The sequence below is a fragment of the Branchiostoma floridae genome, chromosome 1 (genome assembly GCF_000003815.2).
Source record: "Branchiostoma floridae strain S238N-H82 chromosome 1, Bfl_VNyyK, whole genome shotgun sequence".
NCBI classification, from domain to species: Eukaryota; Metazoa; Chordata; class Leptocardii; order Amphioxiformes; family Branchiostomatidae; genus Branchiostoma; species Branchiostoma floridae.
The window spans coordinates 24,647,988-24,671,617 of NC_049979.1; the positions used below are offsets into that span (position 1 = coordinate 24,647,988).

General features: G+C 41.5%; 1 protein-coding gene across 2 annotated transcripts; it reads right to left on the reverse strand.

The window, feature by feature from the left end:
* Positions 1-36: 36 nt before the first annotated feature.
* LOC118421444 (acetyl-coenzyme A synthetase 2-like, mitochondrial) lies at positions 37-22,636 on the reverse strand. Of its 2 annotated transcripts, XM_035828737.1 has the most exons (16): positions 22,274-22,636; positions 19,661-19,757; positions 19,172-19,318; positions 17,790-17,842; positions 16,204-16,382; positions 12,428-12,580; positions 10,937-11,084; positions 9,983-10,120; positions 9,406-9,498; positions 6,662-6,771; positions 6,025-6,039; positions 5,534-5,660; positions 3,663-3,790; positions 3,199-3,262; positions 2,678-2,799; positions 37-2,023 (listed from the first exon to the last, which is right to left on the reverse strand). In XM_035828737.1, exons 1-16 carry the CDS (start codon positions 22,623-22,625, stop codon positions 1,850-1,852), a joined length of 2,100 nt encoding a protein of 699 aa, XP_035684630.1. In that variant the 5' UTR covers positions 22,626-22,636; the 3' UTR covers positions 37-1,849. The 2 variants fall into 2 exon arrangements, with proteins under 2 accessions (XP_035684630.1, XP_035684638.1); XM_035828745.1 differs by lacking the exon at positions 6,025-6,039.
* Between the last annotated feature and the right edge of the window lie 994 nt (positions 22,637-23,630).

Genomic DNA, 23,630 nt, shown 5'->3' on the forward strand with positions numbered 1-23,630 from the left:
TCAAACTATTAAATGAAGATATGAGGCCCTCGAAGTGTTAAGTCTGATTTATTTACATTACGGGGAAGCACACACATTATGAAGGAAAATACAGTCGAGTTCCCTATCTGTTGTGACATGAATAGAAAGCAGAAAAATTTTATCCTTGAAGTTTCTTTCTGTTTAGCCAAATCCAGCATTAGCAGATTGATCTGGTACATTTCATCTTTATACAATTTAGGAGATTAAGTTAGGCGATGTTCACAATGGACCATTCCCCTAGAATGCCATATCAAACAAATAGAACCTCCTGTTTTATTCCGAATACCTCGGTAAAAACAGCCCTAGTGGCCAAAAGAAAATTAGAGTACAGTTGTTTTGGAAGGGAGAGCCACTGCATAGCATTACTTTGTTAGCGGGCAGGATGAGCATGTAAAGCAGACTTTGTAGTAGGGCCATATAAACAAGTGGTACAAGCTCCCTCTACGTGAGTGCCTGAGCTGCTTTCTTCTTAATCTCATTCTTCTCCTGGGCAGGTATGCAACTGTCACGCATGCAACAAATGCAGTGGAAAACCTGTCATGTATGAATTCTTCTTTGAACCTGCATCTCCCGCATGCCAAAAACCAGGCAAGTCTGCTCACCTAGTACCTGATCTCCAAGCAGAACTTGATCTTGCCAAAGATAGTATCGTAAGCTTGGGAAGGAGTTTAGCCGTCAGAGGAGTTTCATTTTTTATACTCCTTCCAAGCTTATGATAATCAAATAGATTTCCCTGGGTATGTGGGTCTTCATTTGACTACAAACATACCAGCTGTCAGGTGGTTTGGGGTTAGCTCGAATTATGAATAAGCCCGAAAGCTTCTGTCTGATACAGAGAAATTCACAATTCTAATTTGTTTAGACAAACCTTTGCTTATAATAATTTGGGGTTAATGACCCACGAGCATATATGGTGTTACAAGGCCTGGACATTTGCTACACCTGGTACATGTAACCACTGAATAAGTCCATTGATTGAGTGAGCGAAGCAAACAAGGTGGATTTATAACTATAATATAAGTTTAACTTATAGCATATGACCAGGCCTTATAATTACAACACAATATACAAATGCACACCAAGGAAAAGGCGAGTCATTAAGTTATTATTATATAGCCTGTCCAAAGTATTTAAACCCATATGAGACATAAATTCCTGTATGTCCTTTGATACTATAATACTTGTAAATTCATTTGTCTAATTTTTGAGAAATGCATAAAATTGTGTACTTTTGTTACATCAAAGAGACGACAGATTTCAATTTGAAACTAAAATTTCCACAGAAGATATGGCTTGTCAAATCTTTTCAAAATTTCCTCTACTCTACTGTATTCATGATCATTCCTCCCTACTGGGTGTGATCAGTCCTCCCTTCTGGGTGTTATTCTGATTGTTTGATTGAGAACTCTTAGGATTGGACCCTTTGCCGGATTGATTATACATTTCTGTTATACACCTAGTAGAAATCTATAGTATTAAACACATTGCTCGGTCTGGCTATATAATAAAACATAGTACATTTTCGCCATCACAAAGAAGCGAAAATTTAAACTCACTTAGCATTTAGTATAATTCATGTGTTAGCTTGGCATTATATGTACATATTTATATGATAGTATGACAATCATCTACACCAAAATGCATATGATGTGCAATTTTGTAACTGCAGGATGTGTCGTGACAGATGTAGTAAAACCATCACATGACAAATGTAGCCAAGTCCTTATCTGTAAAAATATATTCAGGAATCCTTTGGCAGGGATAAAAATTGATGATAAAAAAGTCATTCTGTATAAATTCAAGTTTTTTATATAGTTTTGGTCAAAAGTTAGCTTCTGATCCTTTGCTTGTATGCCTTGTGACTTTGGACGATGGCATCTACAACACTGGGCTCTGCCAGGGTGGACACATCTCCCAACTCCTCTTCTTTGTCTGTGGAGATCTTGCGCAAGATTCGTCTCATGATCTTCCCAGATCTGGTCTTAGGTAAGCCAGGTGTGATCTGAAATAAGAATTTCTATTGCTTTAGTTGAAAGTGAGGTCAACTTGATATTAGTCTTGGTGTTGAATCCAAAGAATTTTGTTATTCCACTGCATCTTCTTCGCAAGTGTATTTATGCTAGGGATTCTGCATGGTGGACCCAGATAACTCTTCACAATTGTATCAATAAGGCTACACTGACTTAATCTTATCCCATTACATCTGCGCACACATTGATTTACGCAAAGAGCATCCCTGGTTAATAAGAATTTTATGCTTTTCAGAAGATCTGGTCTCCAGGGTAAGGGGCACATGGTCAGGGCATGGGGCCACAAGAATGGCACCAAAAAAACATTTGGAAATGGCTCTGATTGTCTCTTACAGTCTTACTACAGGTAAGCATAGGACAAAATCAAGCATGAGAAAGAATGGACTGATATTTAGTACTGTGGTTTAGCAGCATTTTTTTTGCTGGATTAGCTTTGGGGTCTCCAGAGGATGTCATCCATAAGATTAAGTCAGTGTGGCCTAACATACAATAATGAAGAGCGTTATTGTATATTTTGCACAACTATGTACATGCCACAACAAAGATGTCATAAGTATAGACATTTCATGAAATTTGAGTGAGTAGTAAATAGTGAGTCATCACTATGAGTGTTACATAACTCTTACCAAAATGGTATCAGGAACTGCATATGCTGCGATGGTTTTCCTCACCAGATCCTTCAGCTCCTTGGCTATGTCTTCCTCATCACGTCGAACTCCTTCTTTCAAGATCACAAATGCATATGGTACTAGGGGAGGAAGGAAAGGACTTTTTTTTAACAAAACTGTTTTAGGAAAATGTAAGTCTTGATACAATGTTACAGCAATTCTACAGGCTGGAACAACAGAGTGACTCTGGAGTCATTTTGAATCTGCTCTGACGAGAGCACAATTTGGCGGGAATGTCTACTTCTTACCACTCATGAACCAAATCATGCACATTCCCACCATGCGCATTATGCTCTTACAACAGCAAATTCAAAATGGTGCTCGAGTTAGGAGAGGAGTCTATTGGTGTCAAAAACATGAATTATAATACAATCATGTACAATTTAAGTTTGAAAATTGAAGTGTAGGTTCTGCATTGTATCAATGTTATTTTGAGTAGAGAAAAAGATACTGGTATGTAAAGAATCAATGGCCCTTACCTTCTCCTTTTACTTCATGTGGAGTTCCGATGACAGCTGTTTCAGCTACATCATGATGTTCATCCTGAAAAAAATGTAAACATTGGGCCTTCCAATACTTCTGTAGGGAATACTGGAAATGCAGAAACTTCCGCGGTGGTTAAATGTTCGTGGTTTTCGCAGTGGCCGCTTCATCGTGAACTTAAAACCACTGCAAACATTTTCCATCATGGCAGTAAAAGACTTCAATGCATGATGCTACCGCGAACTTAAATCATCAAAAATAATCAATGACAAATCAGAATGAGAGATACACAGGACATTGGCCAATCAGACGGAGAGACACATATCAAGTAACCAATAACTGACTGCTGGAGATTCATTATTAACCCCTTGTGGCACTTCTATGACTGTCACATCAGGTGATCATTACCAATGGGGACTTGTGACTGGTCGATAATGATACTACACTATAATGTCCTTACCATGGCATCCTCAATCTCTGCTGTGCCAATCCTGTGTCCACTGATGTTAATGACATCATCCATGCGTCCAGTGATGTGATAGTAACCCTTGTGATCCCTGTGAGCTCCATCCCCTGAGAAGTATGTCCCTGTGATAGAAGATCAGAACACTCAGTGGGCAACCTCAGCCAAACGCTTGGTCGCAAAACATGTCTTCACAAATGAACAATATGTACAGTCAAACCTGTATTAGGGGCCACCTCTACAGAGGGGCCACCTGCCCATAGTGGCCACTTTTTGTCAGTCCCTTGGGTATTTTATCTACAAGTTGCCACCTCTATACAGAGGCCACCTGTCTATAGTGGCCACATTTGTCCGGTCCCTTGAGTGGCCACTATAGACAGGTTTGACTGTATTAGCAGTAAACTGTCATCCGTTGAGAAACAACACAACTGCAGAACCCTCTTTTATACAGTCAAACCTGTATTAGGGGCCACCTCTACAGAGGGGCCACCTGCCCATAGTGGCCACTTTTTGTCGGTCCCTTGGGTATTTTATCTACAAGTTGCCACCTCTATACAGAGGCCACCTATCTATAGTGGCCACATTTGTCCGGTCCCTTGAGTGGCCACTATAGACAGGTTTGACTGTACAGTCAAACCTGTATTAGGAGCCACCTCTACAGAGGGGCCACCTGCCCATAGTGGCCACTTTTTGTCGGTCCCTTGGGTATTTTATCTACAAGTTGCCACCTCTATACAGAGGCCACCTGTCTATAGTGGCCACATTTGTCCGGTCCCTTGAGTGGCCACTATAGACAGGTTTGACTGTATGTGTGCTACCTTTTCTGCTCCTAGAGTTGAGTGTAGGTCACTATCACCGGGACATTGAAACTGGTCGGTTAGTTGCTAGGGGGAGGATCACAAAAATCAAGCTGAAACCTTGTGTATTTTTTTGATGATGGAAATTTCATTAAATCAAGCTAGTCTAACGGAAAATTTACGCCTGAAAACGCAAGAAGTGACGTTTCAGAGAGTCCCGATTTCAAAATTTTGCCAAAGTTCCCTTGTGACGGCTCGCGTCTTCGCCCATGTCGGCACAGGACAATATGTTGCGGGAGCGTCGCTCTCACAAACCTTTTAAACTAATAGAAATTTTTACTAATTTTAGCTTAGTTTACTAGCAGAATGTGGCCCTCAAATGCAGGAAAGGACATTTCAGGCGGTCAAGATTTCAAAATTTTCTCTGGACCCCCCTAGCGATGACTTGTGCCTCCGGCGCTCACAACTACATGGTGAAAATTTGTTGAGGATAGGTCATCGCCCTCATACATCTCTTTCTTTGACAAAAATAGCATTACATTTAGCATAGTCCCTCTGCAAAACTTGTCCCTCAACATACAGAAAATGGCGTTTGAGAGGGTGCAGATTTTAAAATTTCCCCAGACCAACCTTGCGACAGCTTGCACCTTTGGCACTCGAAATAGTGAATATATTTTGGGGGCATCGCCCTCGCTATAACCATGTGTCTTTGTAACAGAATTGTCATCAAAGTTAGCTTAGTCTGGCAGCAAAATTTTTCCCATCAAAATGCAGGAAATGAAGTTTTAGAGGGTCAAGATTCCAAATTTTCCTGGGGGAGCATGCCCCCCGGACCACCCCTAGAATGCTCGCACCTCCAGTGCGACGGGTAGTGCCGAATAGCGCAAAATTCTGTCAGTAAAAATTCACCCCCCCCCCCAACGAAATTTGCTGCCGCCGCCTCTGTAAAACCAGAGGAAAAAAATCCAACTCATGTTTGTTATTAGAAAAGTGTAAAGTTTGGGCATCCCCCTTAAGTGTTGAAAATGAAAATAGCAGAAATCTGAAACATATCCATACAATTCTCATTACCTGGATAGGGTCTGAAGTATGTGTCTAGATATCTCTCATGGTCTCCAAAGATTGTCCGTGCGATGCCTGGCCAGGGTTTCCTGACACACAGCGCACCTGACACGTCCTTGCCAGTCAGCTCCTTTCCCTTCAGATAGAAAAAAGAAAGTTGCAGGTGTCAATAATCCATAAGCTACATCATTAGTCAGTCAGTTATTCTTTTCACTTTGAGGTCTTAGAGTATATATAATATATCTTGAACATTGATATTCTTTAATTATAATGTCTTTCTTTCTGGGATACACGTAGATTTTTCTGCAAGATCAGATATCATTTCCATTATAGCCTCACTGAAAACTGCACAGCATTTGGGACTATAGGCTATCGTATATTGTGAAGTAGTATGAACTTACGTCTTCCTAAAATTGATATCTATCAGAAAAAAACACTCCCTTCTAGAGTAGAATACCCTTTTATAATTAATGAATAAGAACATTGTTGACAAGTTTCACCTGGTCAGGTCCTGGCTACATGCATGTGGAGCATCAGTGGCAGCAACAAACAACAGCAGACAGCAGGTCATTTGTAATCACAAAGGGGCAGTATTTTAATCATTCACAATCATGGCTGAGCAAGCATCTATCGATACAAGGTTAGGAAACCTGCTTGGCGCAAAAAATTTGGAAATTTGATAACTTTTGTTATTCGTTATCATTATATTGGAAAGCCTGTAATAATGATATTTACCCTTGAAAATAATAAAAAAATTTGTCTCAATCCTACATTCCCAAATGAGAGCTGACAGTGAAAGTGAGTCAGCAGACAAGCATGCCGAATTATAAGCCCCTAATACAATGTTGAAGTTAGCAGGTGAATTTTGCCTCCTTATTGGACATGACTCACCAAAAACTGCTTGTTGCATCATAACAAAATAATAAGGTATCATTTTAAAGGAAAATATCTTACAGGCTTTGCAAAGATATAAGACTACTCAGTATTATGCTAATCACTCAAAAACAACAGACACAATGTCGGATAAAAACAGTAGCCAAAACACATTGGAAGACAGCAGAACAATGGGCAAAGGTCACTGCAGAAACCATGAAAGTCAAACACAGCCTTTTTCTTTGATTGAAAAATCAACAATACCTCATCATTGAACAGCACAGGTTCAATTCCAAAGAAGGGTCTCATGGGACCATGTAGGATTTCAGCGCCAGGCTGGGAGGGTCTGGGTGTGATCATAATGCCTCCAGTTTCTGTAAACAATCAAGGAAAATAAGTATGAAATAATTGAACCAAGATGTCAAATTGAACTCAGTAGTATCCTGATATTACCTCTCAGAGGATGAACTGAACTGAGCAGTGCTATAATTGCAATATCAAAAGGAAGGCTTGCATGTCATCAACTAGAGGTGGTTTAGTCCTGGCTCACACGAGGAAAATTTCTGGTCGTACGATAATGATGTTAATAATATTTTCATTAAAAAAAATCCAAAAAACTTTTGCTTTCTGTTCATAGGCACAGACCCGGGACTCCAGCTGCAGCCCTGCTGCATCCCACATTGTAACAAACCGGTGCCGTGGCATGTCCAATGCTCAGGAAGGAGCCTGTGATGTTGAAGAGCTCCCATGATGTAGTTCTTCTGCCGCTGTGGTCCATGATTTTCCTGTGACTTGTTTCTCCATCTGCATGTACCCCTGGTCCCTCAACTGGCGTGTTAGTTCACAAAAGAAAAGAGCCTTGCAGACCTTCCGCCGGGTGGCCGATAGCGGTTGTACGTCCACTCTGAGGATGACGTACCCCCGGGTCATAAAATATCCGTTACCCAACACCGTGAATGTGTTCACACAAAGCACTTGTATGCCAAAGATGGCCGACTTATATGGCGTACGACCAGAAATTTTCCTTGTGTGATCCAGGCCTTAGGAAAATGTAACAAATGGAGAAGAAACAATCATTGCAAATGGTGTTGTTTAGAACATACAGCATGCCTCCTGCAAGAGGGGTTTTAAGATGTTGAAAATTAAATTAAAAGTGGCCTTTCAGATTGTTTGGGAGCGACATGCCAGAAATACATGTTGAAGAATATCATTTAGTAAAAGGGAAAGACTGTGCCTGTCAATATGATTTTTGGCACTATATTTATTTCATGGTCTTGTGACAACAACATGTCATGACCTTGTCAACACTAACCTTGCATGAATATGATCCTGTAAATTGGTACAAAATTAAGACCTACATATTCATTTCTGAGAAGATTACGGCAAGACAAAGGAAATTCACTAGACAGGCTCAAAATCTTTTTTTCTGCATACCTGCACTGGTGCAGGTGGCATTGGAAATTACATGTACCTGCACCAGACAAATTATACCTGCACCACTCTGAATTTAGGAAGTATGGATCATACTGAAATTGTTCAGGAACCATTATCTTATACTTAATAGGTGGTAACAGTCAATGCAGCTAATAACAATCCACAAGCACCTACACCATAGGGTATCTATGTATAAAACCCAGTAACGCAAGCTTAAGGTTACCAGTTTACGTGCAGGACCAGTTTACGGTCAGTTATGGGCAGGTGCAAACTTCGAGGTGAATTGTGAAAAAGAAAATTCTCTTAAGTAGGCAAGGAGTACGTCTATAGTATCTATGGGCATATATCTTATTTATGATAATGTTTGCATCCAGCAAAGCAGTCGACTAAACGTTTGAAAAGCCTGACAACAATTCAAATTGATGCATGGGATCGTAGAACACAGTTACAGATGGCCCGGTTTTAATCGTAATTCTCAACCGCTAACTTTGTCCGCTCTTTCTAAATCCTACAAACTCTATAACAATTGCAACATCATCTGAAACCAAACCTGCAGTTCTTATCTCAAGAATCCATGGTGATTTTATGTATGTTATCCAAAGGAAGTCTTAAAAACTACATGAAAACAAGTGACTGTCGCCGCCGAGCCGGTAGTTTTTGAACGCCATGTTGCATCACGTGCCTGTGCAGTTCAAGCTTGTGCACTGGAGAGCAGGGCAAAATCGCTAAGGGGCGCTGTTTTAGCCAAATTCATGTGGGGAGGGCGCGGCATGAGGAAGCCATATGTTAACTGAATGCGTTTCAAGGCCAATAACTATCTGTACAATCAATAAAAACATATAAATGCGTCGCCGATGTCATGGGTACCATTGGGCAAGTTGTGGAACACCATGGCGCTAGGGGGGGCATTCTGTTGAGGCAAAGATGACTTACCGGTAAGTTTAGCAGCGATGCAAAGTGCACGGCATGGCATTGATGTAAACATTTATCCATTGTGTTATCTCAGTGGACTACTTGGGGAACTTTTTATGGGAAATGATCAATTATATGGCCTTTAGAAAAATAACCCCAGAGAGAATACTCAACTGACCGTAAACTGGTCACCCTGAAAGAATTCTTGGCTGCAGACTTGTTTTTTAAAGAAGCTCGCACGGCGATAAATCCAACAGAAGAAATATGATGCCACACAAAGATTGATGCAGACCGACTAAGATATCTTCCATTTCTGCCTGCGCGTTTTCCATAAAACTGCGTTGTTAATAAATCGACTGTAAACTGGTAACCTTGCGTTACATGGACCAGTGCAGGTTAGGTGCAGGTAGACACCAGAAATACCTGCACAGCTCCAATTTTACCTGCAGTAACCTGCAAATGCAGGTGGTATTTCGAGCCCTGCTAGAATAATAAAAAAAAAAGGATTTTGTCCTGCTAGGTGACAGTGAGAAGAGAGTAAGAAAAGAGTAGCGAAGAGAAATCAGCCAGCGTGAGTCTGCAATAAGGGAGGCTATCATTACCCTGGTCGAAAAATCCACAACTTCTGAAGGACCATGTCTGTGGTAGGAATTTGAAGTTACCTGTTTGCCACCAGGTGTCCACCAGATCACACCTGCCCTCCCCCACCACCTGGCTGTACCAGTCACCTGCCTCAACATTCAGTGGCTCTCCAACTGGAACACACACATAGGTCTTGATCAGCTGAACTCCAGAAGGGAATAAAGTAAGTTGGCAACAAAATTGTCACAGGCATATTCTTTCAAAATTTGCCTATGTCTATTAAAACAATGGGATTTATAAGGTTTTCTTGGTAAAATATGCTTGTATTCTTACATCAATTATACAATTTTTTTCATAATTCATGCTATGCTAATTTCATTATGTCATTGGTCAAAATGCAAGATGACTGCCTGTATAATAAATGAAGTCAGTGTCGTCATATTACTGCAACATGTAGTATATAGTGATGACACAAATTATGTACCTTCAAAAAACATCTACCTTCTTTATAGAGGCCAGTTAGGCGGGCTAAAAGGGAATTTCCCACTGGTAAAAACATGTGCAGCCGTTTCTTTTTTGTGCCAGTACTCTTTTAGGGCTCTGGCTCAGAGTAATACATAAATGAGACCTTAAGTAGTTGTGTTGTACTGAACTTACCACACCCCAATTTCCTGAGTGTGGACCTGTCATACTTCTTCACCCAGGACTCATCAAACTTGAGCAGCAGTCGGACAGCAGTGGGGGCCAGGTAGAACTGGTTGATTTTCAGTCTCTCCACCATCTCCCAGTACCTACCTGAAGAAATAAAGATAATACTATCAAAATCAATACAAATTGAATGTACAATGTACTACTAAAGTAGGGGTGGACACCAGTTCACTAGACCTGATTTCCATCTGTATAACATCCAAGAACAGAGTCCCAAAAATCTGAAAGCCCAAACTTAACCATGAATGTATATATCTATGGCTTCCTTTGGTCAATGTTGACCATGGTAAATATCCTAATTGCTATCAGCCCCACAACTTTGACTATGGCTAAACAGTCCTATACGAGAAAGGCAGTCTCTGCCACACGGGGCACATCTGTAAGCTGACTCAGGTCCGTTGCAAAGTTCTTTTCTCAGGATCCGCTTTTCTTCTGCCATGTATTGCCCGAACAGTGCATCTCCAGCTGGATGTATCATTTGCAATGTTCTCCCAGTGCTCTGTGTTAATATCAGGAGCACTGAAGTCCCTCTTGCAGACATCTTTGAAATGCAGCTGTGGATGTCCAGTTTATATATTACATAATGAAGATGTTCTCTACGAAGAACTCATCTCAGGAAAGAGAAACAAGGGACGGCCACAGGCCCACCGCTGCGTAACGTTATATCCATACTTACATACATACACAAACACATACACACACACATTCCTATACATATATCTTATTAGGTCATCAGGTCAAATAAGGTAAAACTGATTGCCTGAATCAAACTGGATTAAGTCTAAATCAATATTGAATTTCTACTCTCTTAATCGGTAACATCGGTTTTCCAGTTTTAGGATAAAAATAGATTTGCTAAAAAAAACACACAAAAAACATCCAAGTGAGATAAGTATCACACACCTGGATTGGGATAAGTAGGTATGCTTTCGAAGAGCACAGTGGTGGCACCATTACTCAGAGGGCCGTATACAACATAGCTGTGACCAGTGATCCAGCCTATGTCTGCCACACAGCTGAATATGTCATCTTCACGGATGTCAAAGGCAAACTAGCAAAGAAAAACAATGAACTTTGTATCACACATTCAAACCTTTACTGGCACCCACCTACATGAATCATAAGTGGGGATCGGTACATTGTACCCGGTAGAAAAACGCTTTGTCTTCTTGGAATGGTTAAAAAAACGGACCTGCAAAAAAGTTAGTGGAACAGATATTGGAACGATTAGTAAATGAACACACTATATCAGTAGGTATCCACATGGTGGAGCTTACTAGTCCAAGAATATAACAAGAAGGAAGTAGTAGAGTTAATAGTCATTTCTTCCAAGTTCCAAAGTCAAACGTAAAGGCAGTTAGGGAAGTTTACATGAAGATAGGAATCTAAAATGTCAATGGAAGTCAGATACTCCACCAAACAAAGATTTCTTTGTAGCGAAATGGACCTACAAGTCAGTTGGCAACAATATCGTAAGATTAGTCAAATCCTGTCAGTAATAAACAAGCTTTTGTCATCATCATCAGTCACTGTATTCTGCATCAGTTTTCTATAGTCTTTGGAAAGTCCTACACTATAGCTGCATTCAGTCTCAAATCCCTTATAATAATGGGGCTGCTAAAATCATTTCTAATTGACCAAAAATTTGGCAAAGTTATATTTTAGACACTGTAACAGGAACAAGACTTTAAGGACCACCTGGCCATGTCATTATAATTAGTGGTCACTTTTTTGTCCCTCTGAACAAAAGAAACATGAATCCTGTTAACAACTCAGTGTCACTATTTTCTTCAGGTAAGTGTGTGTGTGTGTGTGGGTATGAGTGTGTATGTGTGATGTGTGTGGTACATTGTTGTATATGACTGTTACTGTGTGTGTGTGTGTGGTGTATGACTGTTACTGTGTGTGTGTGTTTGTGTGGTGTGTGTGTATGTGTGTGTGGTGTATGACTGTTACTGTTACTGTGTGTGTATGTGTATGGTGTGTATGTGTGTGTGGTGTATGACTGTTACTGTGTGTGTGTGTGTGTATGTGTGTGCGGTGTATGACTGTTACTGTGTGTGTGTGTGTATGTGTGGTGTGTATGTGTGTGTGGTGTATGACTGTTACTGTGTGTGTTGTGTTTGTGTGCGGTGTATGACTGTTACTGTGTGTGTGTGTGTGTGGTGTGTGTGTGTGTGTGTGTGTGGTGTATGACTGTTACTGTGTTTGTGTGTGTGTGTGGTGTATGACTTTTACTCTGTGTGTGTGTGTGTGTGTGTGCATATGGATGAAGGGATGAAGTCTACCATCTCTACATTTGGCCTATGTTTTACCCCAAACAACATTAACCTCTGTCAATACTATGTACAGGTGTCATGATGTAATAACAGGCAGGACTGTATATACATGTACCTTGGAGGTCATGGTTGCATACAGCAGGTACCCTGCCTGTGTATGGAGGATCCCCTTGGGTTTGCCTGTGCTGCCGGACGTATACAACATGAACAGAGGGTCCTCACTGTCCATTATCTCTGGGGTACACTCTGTGGACTGCCTGCACATATCCTACAAGAAAAGGGAATTTTGACAAAAATCTAGGCATTCTATCATGCAATGGTAGAGCAATATGGAGGAATGTTGTAGTCATACATTGACCAATGAATGCAACAACTTTCAATGTTTTATAAGACCCTGACATATTCTGACTGATCGAAGAATTCACAAAAGTAATGCATATGATCATATAGCTAGGCGACAAACAAATGGGAGGCCCATTTCATTTCATGTTAGACGTAATGATGCCATAACACATGGAATTTTATTTCAAAAGTTTTGTTCATTTGACTAGGCACCTAACCCAATAGGAAAGAACAATACACAGAAATTGACCAATCAGAATGAATGATGTGAATCAAAAGGATTGAAACAAATCAATATAAAAAACATAAAAAGATAAGAGTTATTTCAATAAAAGTCCAATTCAAATGAAACAACTGAAAACAAAAGCTTTTCCACCCCCACTGTAAGTCAGAAACAATCCACATTTTTTGACGACATTCTTTGCCCGCCATCTTTGAAATGATATGTGGACTGAATGCTGCAGTTTTTCATCCAAGAAACCTTAGAGACAGATTAAGACTCATTTTTCGAGTCCAGGGAAGCTGGGGGAGATGCAGCTGACAGGCGGGGGTCAGTCCAAATTGACTGGGGAAAACTGGGTGAAGTAGCACGAGCTGGGAGCTAGTCATTTTGTGTAGGTATATTATAATGTTGTTAATAATGACCTGCCTATTCCTCGGTGCATATGGTGTCATAACAGACGAATAAATCCACCGGGTGAGATGTAATCCATAAAATATCACGTAATCCATAATATCCACCAAATGAATTTATTTGGCGGTTATAACGAATGACCAGGCATTGTGACACCATATGCACCTCATGGCAGGTCATTAACCCTTAAAGGGGAACTAAACCTTTTTTTGTAAAGCATTCTGCAATATTTTAAATACATCAAAAAGTCCAGTTTTTACTTGTTTTACGTTAGTCCATCATAGATTAGCGTTTCCACAACATTTGAACTTCGCGGCGTTTTGTTGTCGAGCCCGGGAAGTACCGCGACCTTTGACCTCTGTGACGTATTCCGACCGCCAACCTCCATACTGCTAAATACGCCAATACGCTATACCACGGCTTTGTCACCACGCTACTCTCCCAATGATGGATTCCGGCGACTTGGAGGGAGTAAACGAGTTTGAGGGCTTTGAGGAGTACGAGGGGTTTGACCCACAGAATATAACTCCGTACAACTACCTGCCCAGGCGCCCAGCGAGATCGGCCGATGAGACTGGGGAGGGCGGCGCGCGCGCCGTTGGAGCTACTTCTGTCGCCCCGTCGACACATCCAGAACTTATCGAGGCTGTCAGCGTCGTCGAATGGGACGGGACCGATGTTGAAACCTTTCTTGCGGGAGTTACTACAAACTACGCAGGAAGGCATTGCGCCCCCTCCCCACATTTCAGCTGGACGAACTCGCGGGAAGAAAAAAACTCCTATTTTCGTACGTTCGTAATACGTTTTGTGCCACAGACGAGGTCGTAACAAACTCTAAATGAAGAGTTCAGAAGTTACGGTCCACATTGGCAAGTCCTCGATTGAGAAAGCCGGACTGGAAAACTCTATTTATACGATAAGTTCCCGAGCAGTCAAGATGTGTGCTGGACGTGCGAGCTGGGGCAGGTTGGTGGTCGGATTACGTCACAGAGGTCAAAGGTCGCGGTACTTCCCGGGCTCGACAACAAAACGCCGCGAAGTTCAATCTATGATGGACTAACGTAAAACAAGTAAAAACTGGACTTTTTGATGTATTTAAAATATTGCAGAATGCTTTACAAGAAAAGGTTTAGTTCCCCTTTAATTATATCAATGCAGTGCTCGAAATACCCACTTGCCCACTTAAAAAAGCAACCACATTTTCCTTGGGTGCAACTTAATTTCAAACCCAGGTTGCAACCTGAAATTTTGCAGTTGGAACACTGCTTTTCCCCCACCTACATGCATAACCTTCAGTTGTTTTTTATTGTGATACAGTGTTCTCACCAGGCCTTTTCAGCATAGCGGGCCGATACGCTGTGGGCTGGAAAAATGACGCTGTAAAAAGCCCGCTACGCTGTATTTTCACCCAGCGTAGCGGCAAAAAAATGGGGGAAAACTGGAAAAATACCGTAGTAAAAACGCGAAAGCACGTGCCAAGCACGCGCCTCCGCTGTTTCAGGAAGTTTCAGCTCGAAGGGAGGTGTTTTATAGCACCCCGCGTACCGCTATCTCGCAGCCCCCACCCAGGACCGCCCCTTGCGCGGCGTGCGTTCTGTACTGTAAACAGAGAACCGGCACAAAACTTGTAAAAAGTTTCGGTTCAAGTCCGGTTAAAATCGGAACGGCAAGAAACGCTTCTTGGACTTGCACAAAAATAGCACTTGTATACATTCCCTTTTATGTTGCAGTATACTTGTAAATCATCTAAAACCTTCCAAAGATCGAGAAATTTGCGTTGAGAAATGACGAAAACATCGTGCGTGCATGCAGGCAGCTAGCGGTAATGGCGGCGAAAACATCGTAAAATCTCGCAAAAAATTCTCGCGAGATCTGATGCGTCTCTGTGACGTCAGGGGAAGCTAGCGATCTCATTGGTTTAGGATAAACAACAGCAACGACCGCCATTTTTAGAGCAAATTTTACCGTATTTTACCCCGAAAATTTCTGCCGTTTTGGAGATTTTGCGGGCCCAAAACTCATATCAAAAGGAAGCAAAGGTATTCTTGTTGTTTTTACGTCCAACACCTCTTATGTGAACGCATTATTCGTCCGCCGATCGCGAACTTGAAAGTCGGCCGGGGATTCCCCGGGCCGTGCCGAGCACATGTTTCTGCGTGTTTTGTTCTGTTTACGATGAAAAAAAATACGATGGAAACAGAGACTGTCAAAGTTGTTTATCTAGAAAAAGTTGGTGGCAAACCGGACAATATTTATGAGTACTGTTGAGCTGAGTAAAGTTTGTTGTTTATGAGTTTTTAGTTGTCTTTGATGCTTTGACTCAAAGTATCGTTACGTCAAACTGCTACAATTATCGTAGATATGCCCCTAAAAACTGATACAATAAGCCTTCTGAATAGCCTAAAATGCAAGAGCTTCCGGGGGGCTTCGCCCCCCTGGGGCCCCCCAACGGGGCTCTGCCACTGGACCCCGCCAGGGGGCCTTCGGCGGCCCCCGAACCCCTGCCCTGACGCTGTGAAAAAATCCTGGTGAGAACACTGTGATAACATAAAACATATATTCCGAAGAAAAGATAATGAATAAGTAGCTGATTTGAAGAAAGTAACAACTTGAAAGTGGGGCAATCTGAAATGTTGATGGCGCAACTCAGGTTGCTGCTTGGACAACCTGACGGAAAAAAGTATTTCGGGCACTGCAATGATACATAAATAACTGTTAAATGGCACTTTGATATACACCTAGAGCTTTTGTTGATTAATTTTTATAATACGTAATTTTATCAAAAAGCATCTTTTTACAATATGATTTGCAGCTTTAAAAGTCAAAAGTTAAATTTGGTCACTCTGCCTAGAAATGAATTACTCAAGATAAAGTATCAAAATGCAATTCAAAGTTGAGCTGTGTTGACAACAGACCTCCTCGAGGGAGAAGTCCAGGTTGTGTTTCATTGGAACTTCTTTGCCAGTCCTCTGTGCTACCAGTACCCTCTTCACCATGGGGCAGTTGGCAACAGCATCATCCACAGTCTTCTTCAGCTCGATCACTTTCCCTCCTCTCACAGCCTGATCTGTCGTGATCACTGTTTCACAGTTGGCTAAACATTCAACAAAACAAAAGAGATATGTCACTTAGATGCACTATATACATGTAATGGTACAGATATCTCATAGTATATGGAATTATAATATCTTTTTCTAACTTTTCCCTATTACTTGTAATATTGGCCTCACTGTCTTGAGTTTATAAATTAGTAGGCATCCTTCCATCTTTCCAGATGATGGTAGCACTCTCTCCTTGAAGTTAGGGCGGTTGACAGCGTCGATTGTGGGACTGTAACCCAATCCTCGCATGACAGTCGCTTCCGCAGTTTATGAATTACATCCAAGTAAATAAATCAGTTTTGCCGGTTAAGAACAAATATCAGCCCTTCAGAACTAAACGCAAAGATTAACCTTGGCAGTTTCTGTTGCTTATACAAAATGTACCAAAGGTATAGGAGTAAAAGATATTGTTTTAAAGGGGCATTTCACTCCAGATGGGACTGTTATTTTCCGATAGATATCAATTGTAGAAAGTGACAAGTGTATGGTACATGTACGTAACATTATACGATAGAGTAACCATTTAGACCTATGCGTATCAAGAAGCATTCAGTCTTCTATAAAACTCCCCAAGTACCCTCTAATCAAATTAATCAATCTCAGCCTATGGCTGAATACATTGTGCCTGACTAATTTCAGAGGCGCTAAGAAAAACATGTCATGTTTTCTTTGATATCTTGCGAAGAATTGACCTTCTTGGTGTGCTTAGTGCCCCCCCTTTATGCAAAAACTATTCACGATAAAGGAAGTGTCTACACATATAGAATACATGGGTAGGGTCTGCATGGGTTAGGTGACGGTCATATTGTTTTACAAACACACGTTGCATAACTCATCACAAGTGGAATTCCACAAAAGAATCGGATCGCAGGCAGCCCATTTCTGTGGCACAGTAGGTCAGTGGTCATGTGTTCATTTCTCCTTTTCTGAATCCAACCACACCAGACCACGCCACTCTTGTCTGCTCGTCTGTTCATATCTCTTCAGAGTATCAATCGATTTCCTTCCTGTTTTCTTGGGCTTGCACTCCAATGTGTTCTCTTTAAATTTGTATGCTCTAACTCACAAACTGTTTGGATACTGTCCTGCCCGACGTGGCTTTGAGCTTCAATGATAGTAGAAGTCAACCACACCAACCAATGGCAAACAACAGCGGAACTTGCTCCCAATAATGATTGGAGAAGAGTTGGGAGTAACCAGAGCTTTACATGTATCAATTGATACATTCTGTCTCAGAAGTAGGTAATTCCAGACTACTGTGAATAGATATAGGAAATGCCTTCTGATTTCAAAGCAATCATGTGAATAAGTGAATGTCTGACTCATTACATATTTTGAAGAAATCTGAGTGACAAAGTGGAGCTGAAACAAGAGAGGCAACTAAAAAGCAGAATTCCTACCATCTTGGATCCTGCTTGCCAAGGCATCAGCACTGAAGCCAGCAAACACCACACTGGAAAAAAAGGAATGGCCTCTTCTAAACACAATGACTACCAATAGATGGTGTTCCCATTAATCTGAGCTTGTCATATGATCATGGATATCCACAGTTAAAGGCTGGATTTAGGGACATCATTCCCAATTAAGATTTCATAAACAATCTCACATGCAGTGACGTAAAGCTTTTACATTTTTGTCTTTCATCACAAATATGAACCAAAATGGAAACATTGCACCACCAAAGCCTGTTTTGTCAATCAAGAAGGACTTTTGTCATTGAAGTTCAGCACATGTTTTCAAAGTAAACATTAAGTTGGCAATCCAAGGTAGTGTACCATACAGTCTACATCCATTGAGGCTGTACTGAGATTGCATTCACCTGTGTGGAGATTATACTATATACCTGCATGCAGTCTATATACATCGACTGCAGTATGCATATACATGTAGGTGAATCCAATGTGCATACACTGTCAGGTGAATGCATTGTGCATCTATTATAGGAGAATGCAGCCAGCATATGGGTGAATGCATGCATATCTGCATATACATGTATGTGAATGCAGTCTACATGAATATAGTCTGCATATAGGTGAATGCAGTCTGCATGTAGGTGAACGCAGTCTGCATGTAGGTGAAAGCAGTCTGCATGTAGGTGAATGCAGTCTGCATGTAGGTGAACGCAGTCTGCATGTAGGTGAACGCAGTCTGCATGTAGGTGAATGCAGTCTGCATGTAGGTGAACGCAGTCTGCATGTAGGTGAATGCAGTCTGCATGTAGGTGAACGTAGTCTGCATGTAGGTGAACGCAGTCTGCATGTAGGTGAACGCAGTCTGCATGTAGGTGAATGCAGCCTGCATGTAGGTGAACGCAGTCTGCATGTAGGTGAACGCAGTCTGCATGTAGGTGAACGCAGTCTGCGTGTAGGTGAACGCAGTCTGCATGTAGGTGAACGCAGTCTGCATGTAGGTGAACGCAGTCTGCATGTAGGTGAACGCAGTCTGCATGTAGGTGAATGCAGTCTGCATGTAGGTGAATGCAGTCTGCATGTAGGTGAATGCAGTCTGCATGTAGGTGAACGCAGTCTGCATGTAGGTGAACGCAGTCTGCATGTAGGTGAATGCAGTCTGCATGAAGGTGAATGCAGTCTGCATGTACTAGCAGGTGAATGTAGTCTGCATATACATGTGGTTAAAAACAATCTGCATGTAGGTGAATGCAGTCTGCATGCTAAGATTAGTAAGAAGAATTCCTTGTTCTAGTTGGGAATGTGCTTGATGCTACATCATTCTGTCTGCATGTTCAGTGGTAGAGTACATGGCCATTCTACATGGTTATTACCTGTGTGGGGCTCCGATTCGTGCACAAGCTTGCATGGCTGCCACAGCTATGGGAGAGTTGGGCATGTAAATGCACACTCTGTCTCCCTTCTTTACTCCATGGCTCCTTAAAGTGTTAGCCAGCTGACATGTCATGGCGAGGAGTTCCCTTAACAGAAGAGGAAAGGGAGAATTGTCAACAGTCAGGCAAAGTAAAACATACAAAATGAAGCCAGGCATGCTAGTATTCAGATTCAAAATCACTAGAAATGTCATGGTAATAATATCACATGTCTAATCTGTTGTTCAAAATTCAACATCACAAAAATTTACAAACCTTGTTGCCAGGAGCTTGAAGGATTACCATTGGCAGAGCTGTATAGTTTTTGGCGTAAATGGCCGAAAATTGATGTACGCACGGATGTCATCCATAATCAAATCAACATGGCCTTATACATTAGTTATACTTATAAGTTTAACTTAGATTGATGAAGGTTGAGTAAACAATCACCTGTACGTAATCCTCACTTCAGTTCCTGGCTCATCCCTCTCCCAAATCAGAGCTACTTTGTCTGGCATTTTCTGCACATGTCTGTCCAAGGTATTAACTGTAATTTAAAAAAAAAAAGATTGTCAATATTACCTCTAACCACAGCACAGGGTATCTACCTACAGATGTATGCCTATCTTATAGTATCTGTATATGTAGAATAAGTTACAAGTAATGTAAAAGTGAAATCAATCCAGCCTTAGCTCACCAAAGAGATAGTCAAAGAAGACTATGTTAACATGTACTAGTGTCGTATTTTCTCAATTGAAGTATGCACAGTACTTTTTAAAAGTTTTCAAAATCCAAAAGGTGCTGCAAGTTGTTGCCAAAGTCAGAGCTCGGTTATTGCATGGATAAATGGGAAAAGGACCTCAAGTAGAGCTAGGTGGCACTACAGCATGGAAGCATGCAAAGCTGTGCACATTGCTTTTATTTCATGTACAACATTTTTCTACTCTAACTCTGAGAAGTTACTGGTGGCAGATGATTCACAACTTTCTAGAGACAATCCCAGCGTGCAGCACTAGGACTTTTACAAATTTAAACAAGGACGTTGTACAAAAGTTCTTGGGAAAAGAGAAGAAAACACCATAAATTTGAATTCATCCGGTTCAAAAGGTGCTCAAATAAAAATCGGTGGGGAAGGGGTGCCAACATTTTTGTCTGTGACTTGTCCCAAATCAGGGACTTTAATTGGGTTGCATGCTTTAATTAACAAAAAAACGGTATTTACACATTGTTCATTGTACCAGGGATATTCCCCTATAGCTTTTATTCAGAAGTACAATGAACAGTGGATTGCGTCCTGTCCTTAGGACTGAATCCCTTCTGGCAGGGTGCATATCATATGAGCGACACAAACTTGTACTAGTAAGCAAATGTGGATAAAAATTGAAATTTGAAACAAAAGATTTGAAATTTGACAATATAATAGTTGAACTATTCCATTCTTTATCTGGAGCCCTGTTCTGGTGTTGCAACATTGATTTCAATCCCTGGTGCACATTGCGGCAGGCTGCTCGCACAACACTCACTGCTAATGTCTCCGTCCGGAAATTGTAGGCAGGGCTTGAAATACTTTTCCTGCATACTTGTACCTGCACTGGTGCAGGTAACGGTAAAAAGTACCTGCACCAGACAAATTTTACCTGCACCACTCTGAATTTAGGAGGTATGGATCATGCTAAAAATAAAATTGGAACCATTTTTTTCTTTTATACTTGCAGGTTAATTAGGTACAGGTAGACACCAGAAATACCTGCACAGTTCCAATTTTACCTGCATTAATGCAGGTAGTAATTCGAGCCCTGGTAGGTAACGCACTGTGCATCAAGCTGAGTTTGAAACTAGGTTGTGCCAAACTATGGTTATAACAGTGCAACTGGGTAACCAAAGTATTTCAAAGTCTAGAAGATATATGTGAACAAAGACAAGCCCAGGAGAAGATTAGAACAGACATGGCATAGAGCCAAGGGGAAACAGTATCCTGGGTTCTGCCAGATCACAACGCAGCCCCACCAACTGTTATGCCAAAAGGGTGCGGAACAGTTGCTAGCCCTTGAACCCCACTGTTACAATACTTTTGGTGGCTACAACGGTTAACGTTATTACAAATTGCACAGCTTACGTTAGTTACAGCCCAGGCCTATTTTACCTGCTGGCTATACAACTTACAACATGAATTTTTCCTTGAGCGAGGCTTTAGACACACTCAGTGTGTCAATAGCCAAGCTGTTTTTTGGCTACTGACACACTGAGAGGGAGACCAGAGACTGACGAATAATGGCGGAGAAGTCATGTGACCAGCTCTGATTGGCTGGCATACCTGGTGTGTCAATAGCCAAATCGCCAAAATCGCTCAAATGTTTATTTGGCATACTAGTAGTAGTACTGTACTCAGTGTGTCAATATCCACAGCATTTTCCCTTTGCTGTGGGCAAGGAGGTGGCTATTGTGCTGTGAATAGTGCAAAAACCCAGCAGCCCAGAAGCACAGGAATTTGTGTCAAGCAATTAATCAGTAACGTTAACGTAGCGTAGCAATAGTTAATTAGTCTTGCTCAATAATGCTAAGTTTAATGTCTTATTTAAGTTTGAACCATTCATATGATCATCCTCAGGGTTAGTTCTATATTTAGATTAGGGTTGACAGGATGATGATGTGCTATTGATATGTTTTTAGAGTCAGTTTTGCAGCTAAAACCTTAACTCACGTTGGGGGCGTGGCAACAAATAAAGACTTTGCTTAAGGGGCTAGCGACGGGGAGGGGGTATGAGGTAACGACCAGGGAAAGGGGTGGGGTTTACAGTATTTCTGACTAGAGTACCTGCTTCTATTCAAGCAGGCTGTATCTTCTTGCAATTGACAGAACCACCTTAAATAACAATTTATCCAATGAGTTTTATAGTAACTACTAAACAGTATCGCCACGCCAAAGGCTACCAACAGTGTTTAACAATGCACTGTTTTGTTTACAGATCAAACTTACTGAAGTGCAACTTTCGAGTACAGTAGTACAACATTAACGTTACGTTACATGCTGGCTGAACTGTCGTTGTTCAATGAGGTTCTCACCTGAGACGTTGAGCTGGCCTCCAAGAAACCACTCTATCTTCCCTGCTGACATATCACAGTCACTCACACGGTCGAAGGACTTGATCCACTGTATGCGAGACTTCGCAAGTGTTCCCCAGAAAGTGTCGGGTTCCCTCAGAGAGAAGTCGTACAAATCCTGGTGGGTGTGGACCCCAGGGAAGCCGTCTGCCTCCGGCATGGGGGTCGTGGTCTGTACAGACGCCTTGGCTGGCGTGGTGGAGAGACATCGTGCCACACTTCTGCCGAACCTGGCCGGTGGGAACACACTTGTACGGATAGAAAAGGACGATTTAACTGCTCGGTCTATCGTTTTGAGCAACGCCGCCGCCATGTTGTCACGTGATGTGAAACGTTATAAAACCGCCAGAGCCTAGCCTCCGCTTGGAGAGTAGGCTACCTCAATGGGCTACCCTTTCTGGGACCCAAGGCTATGCGTGTAAATTTGACATTCACTTAGAAGTTGGGACTTCGCTTGGAACTTCTCAGCACTGGAAGACCAGTTACTGTAAAAACTTCAGCTCTGGACTCCCAGTGCTGACGTTTATAAAGCACTGGAACGTAACAGTGTTTAACGTTATAACGTAAAATTAAAATGTCTTAGAGCCTCATGTGATCTTATCTGGCGAAGATTGACACTACGGGTAGACAACTATCAACCGTATAAAAATAGGTTGTTATTATACAGCTCACAGATGGACAACACATTCTACCTTGTGCGGCAAAGTAGCGCCTTTTTTTCAGTTTTACAAACAATGTTAAAGTAGTTATGGGTAGAAAACTATCACCTACTCTGTCTGGTTACGAGCAACGAAAGTGCGAAAAGGAACGAAAAGGAACGAAAAGGAGCGAAAAGGAACGGAAAGGAGCGAAAAGGAACGAAAAGGAAAGTACCGAAAGTGCGAAAAGAAACGAAAAGGAAAGTACCGAACGTGGAAAAGGAACGAAAAGATCGGATAGGAACGAAAAGGAACGAAAAGGAAAGTACCGAAAGTGGAAAAGGAACGAAGTATGAAGCAAAGTGAAACAAAATCGATGGGAACATAAGGGAACGGTTCAGTGATCGGCAAATGCATATGAAACGGGCTTTATTTTTACATTTTGCGGCTTGTTCCCGATTAAAAGAGCCCCAATGGTTCAATGAAAGAATGAATATTGATGAGACCTACCTATGCATATCATATGCATATGTTCATGTACTTGTTAATGTGGTTCTAACGTTCCTTAGAATATCCATACTACTTTTATATTATAGAAGAAATGGATCATGTCGACAACGATTGCGCACTTTTCATTGTAAAATGCCACGCTATGTTGATATAGTTGTTTAAAAATGCAA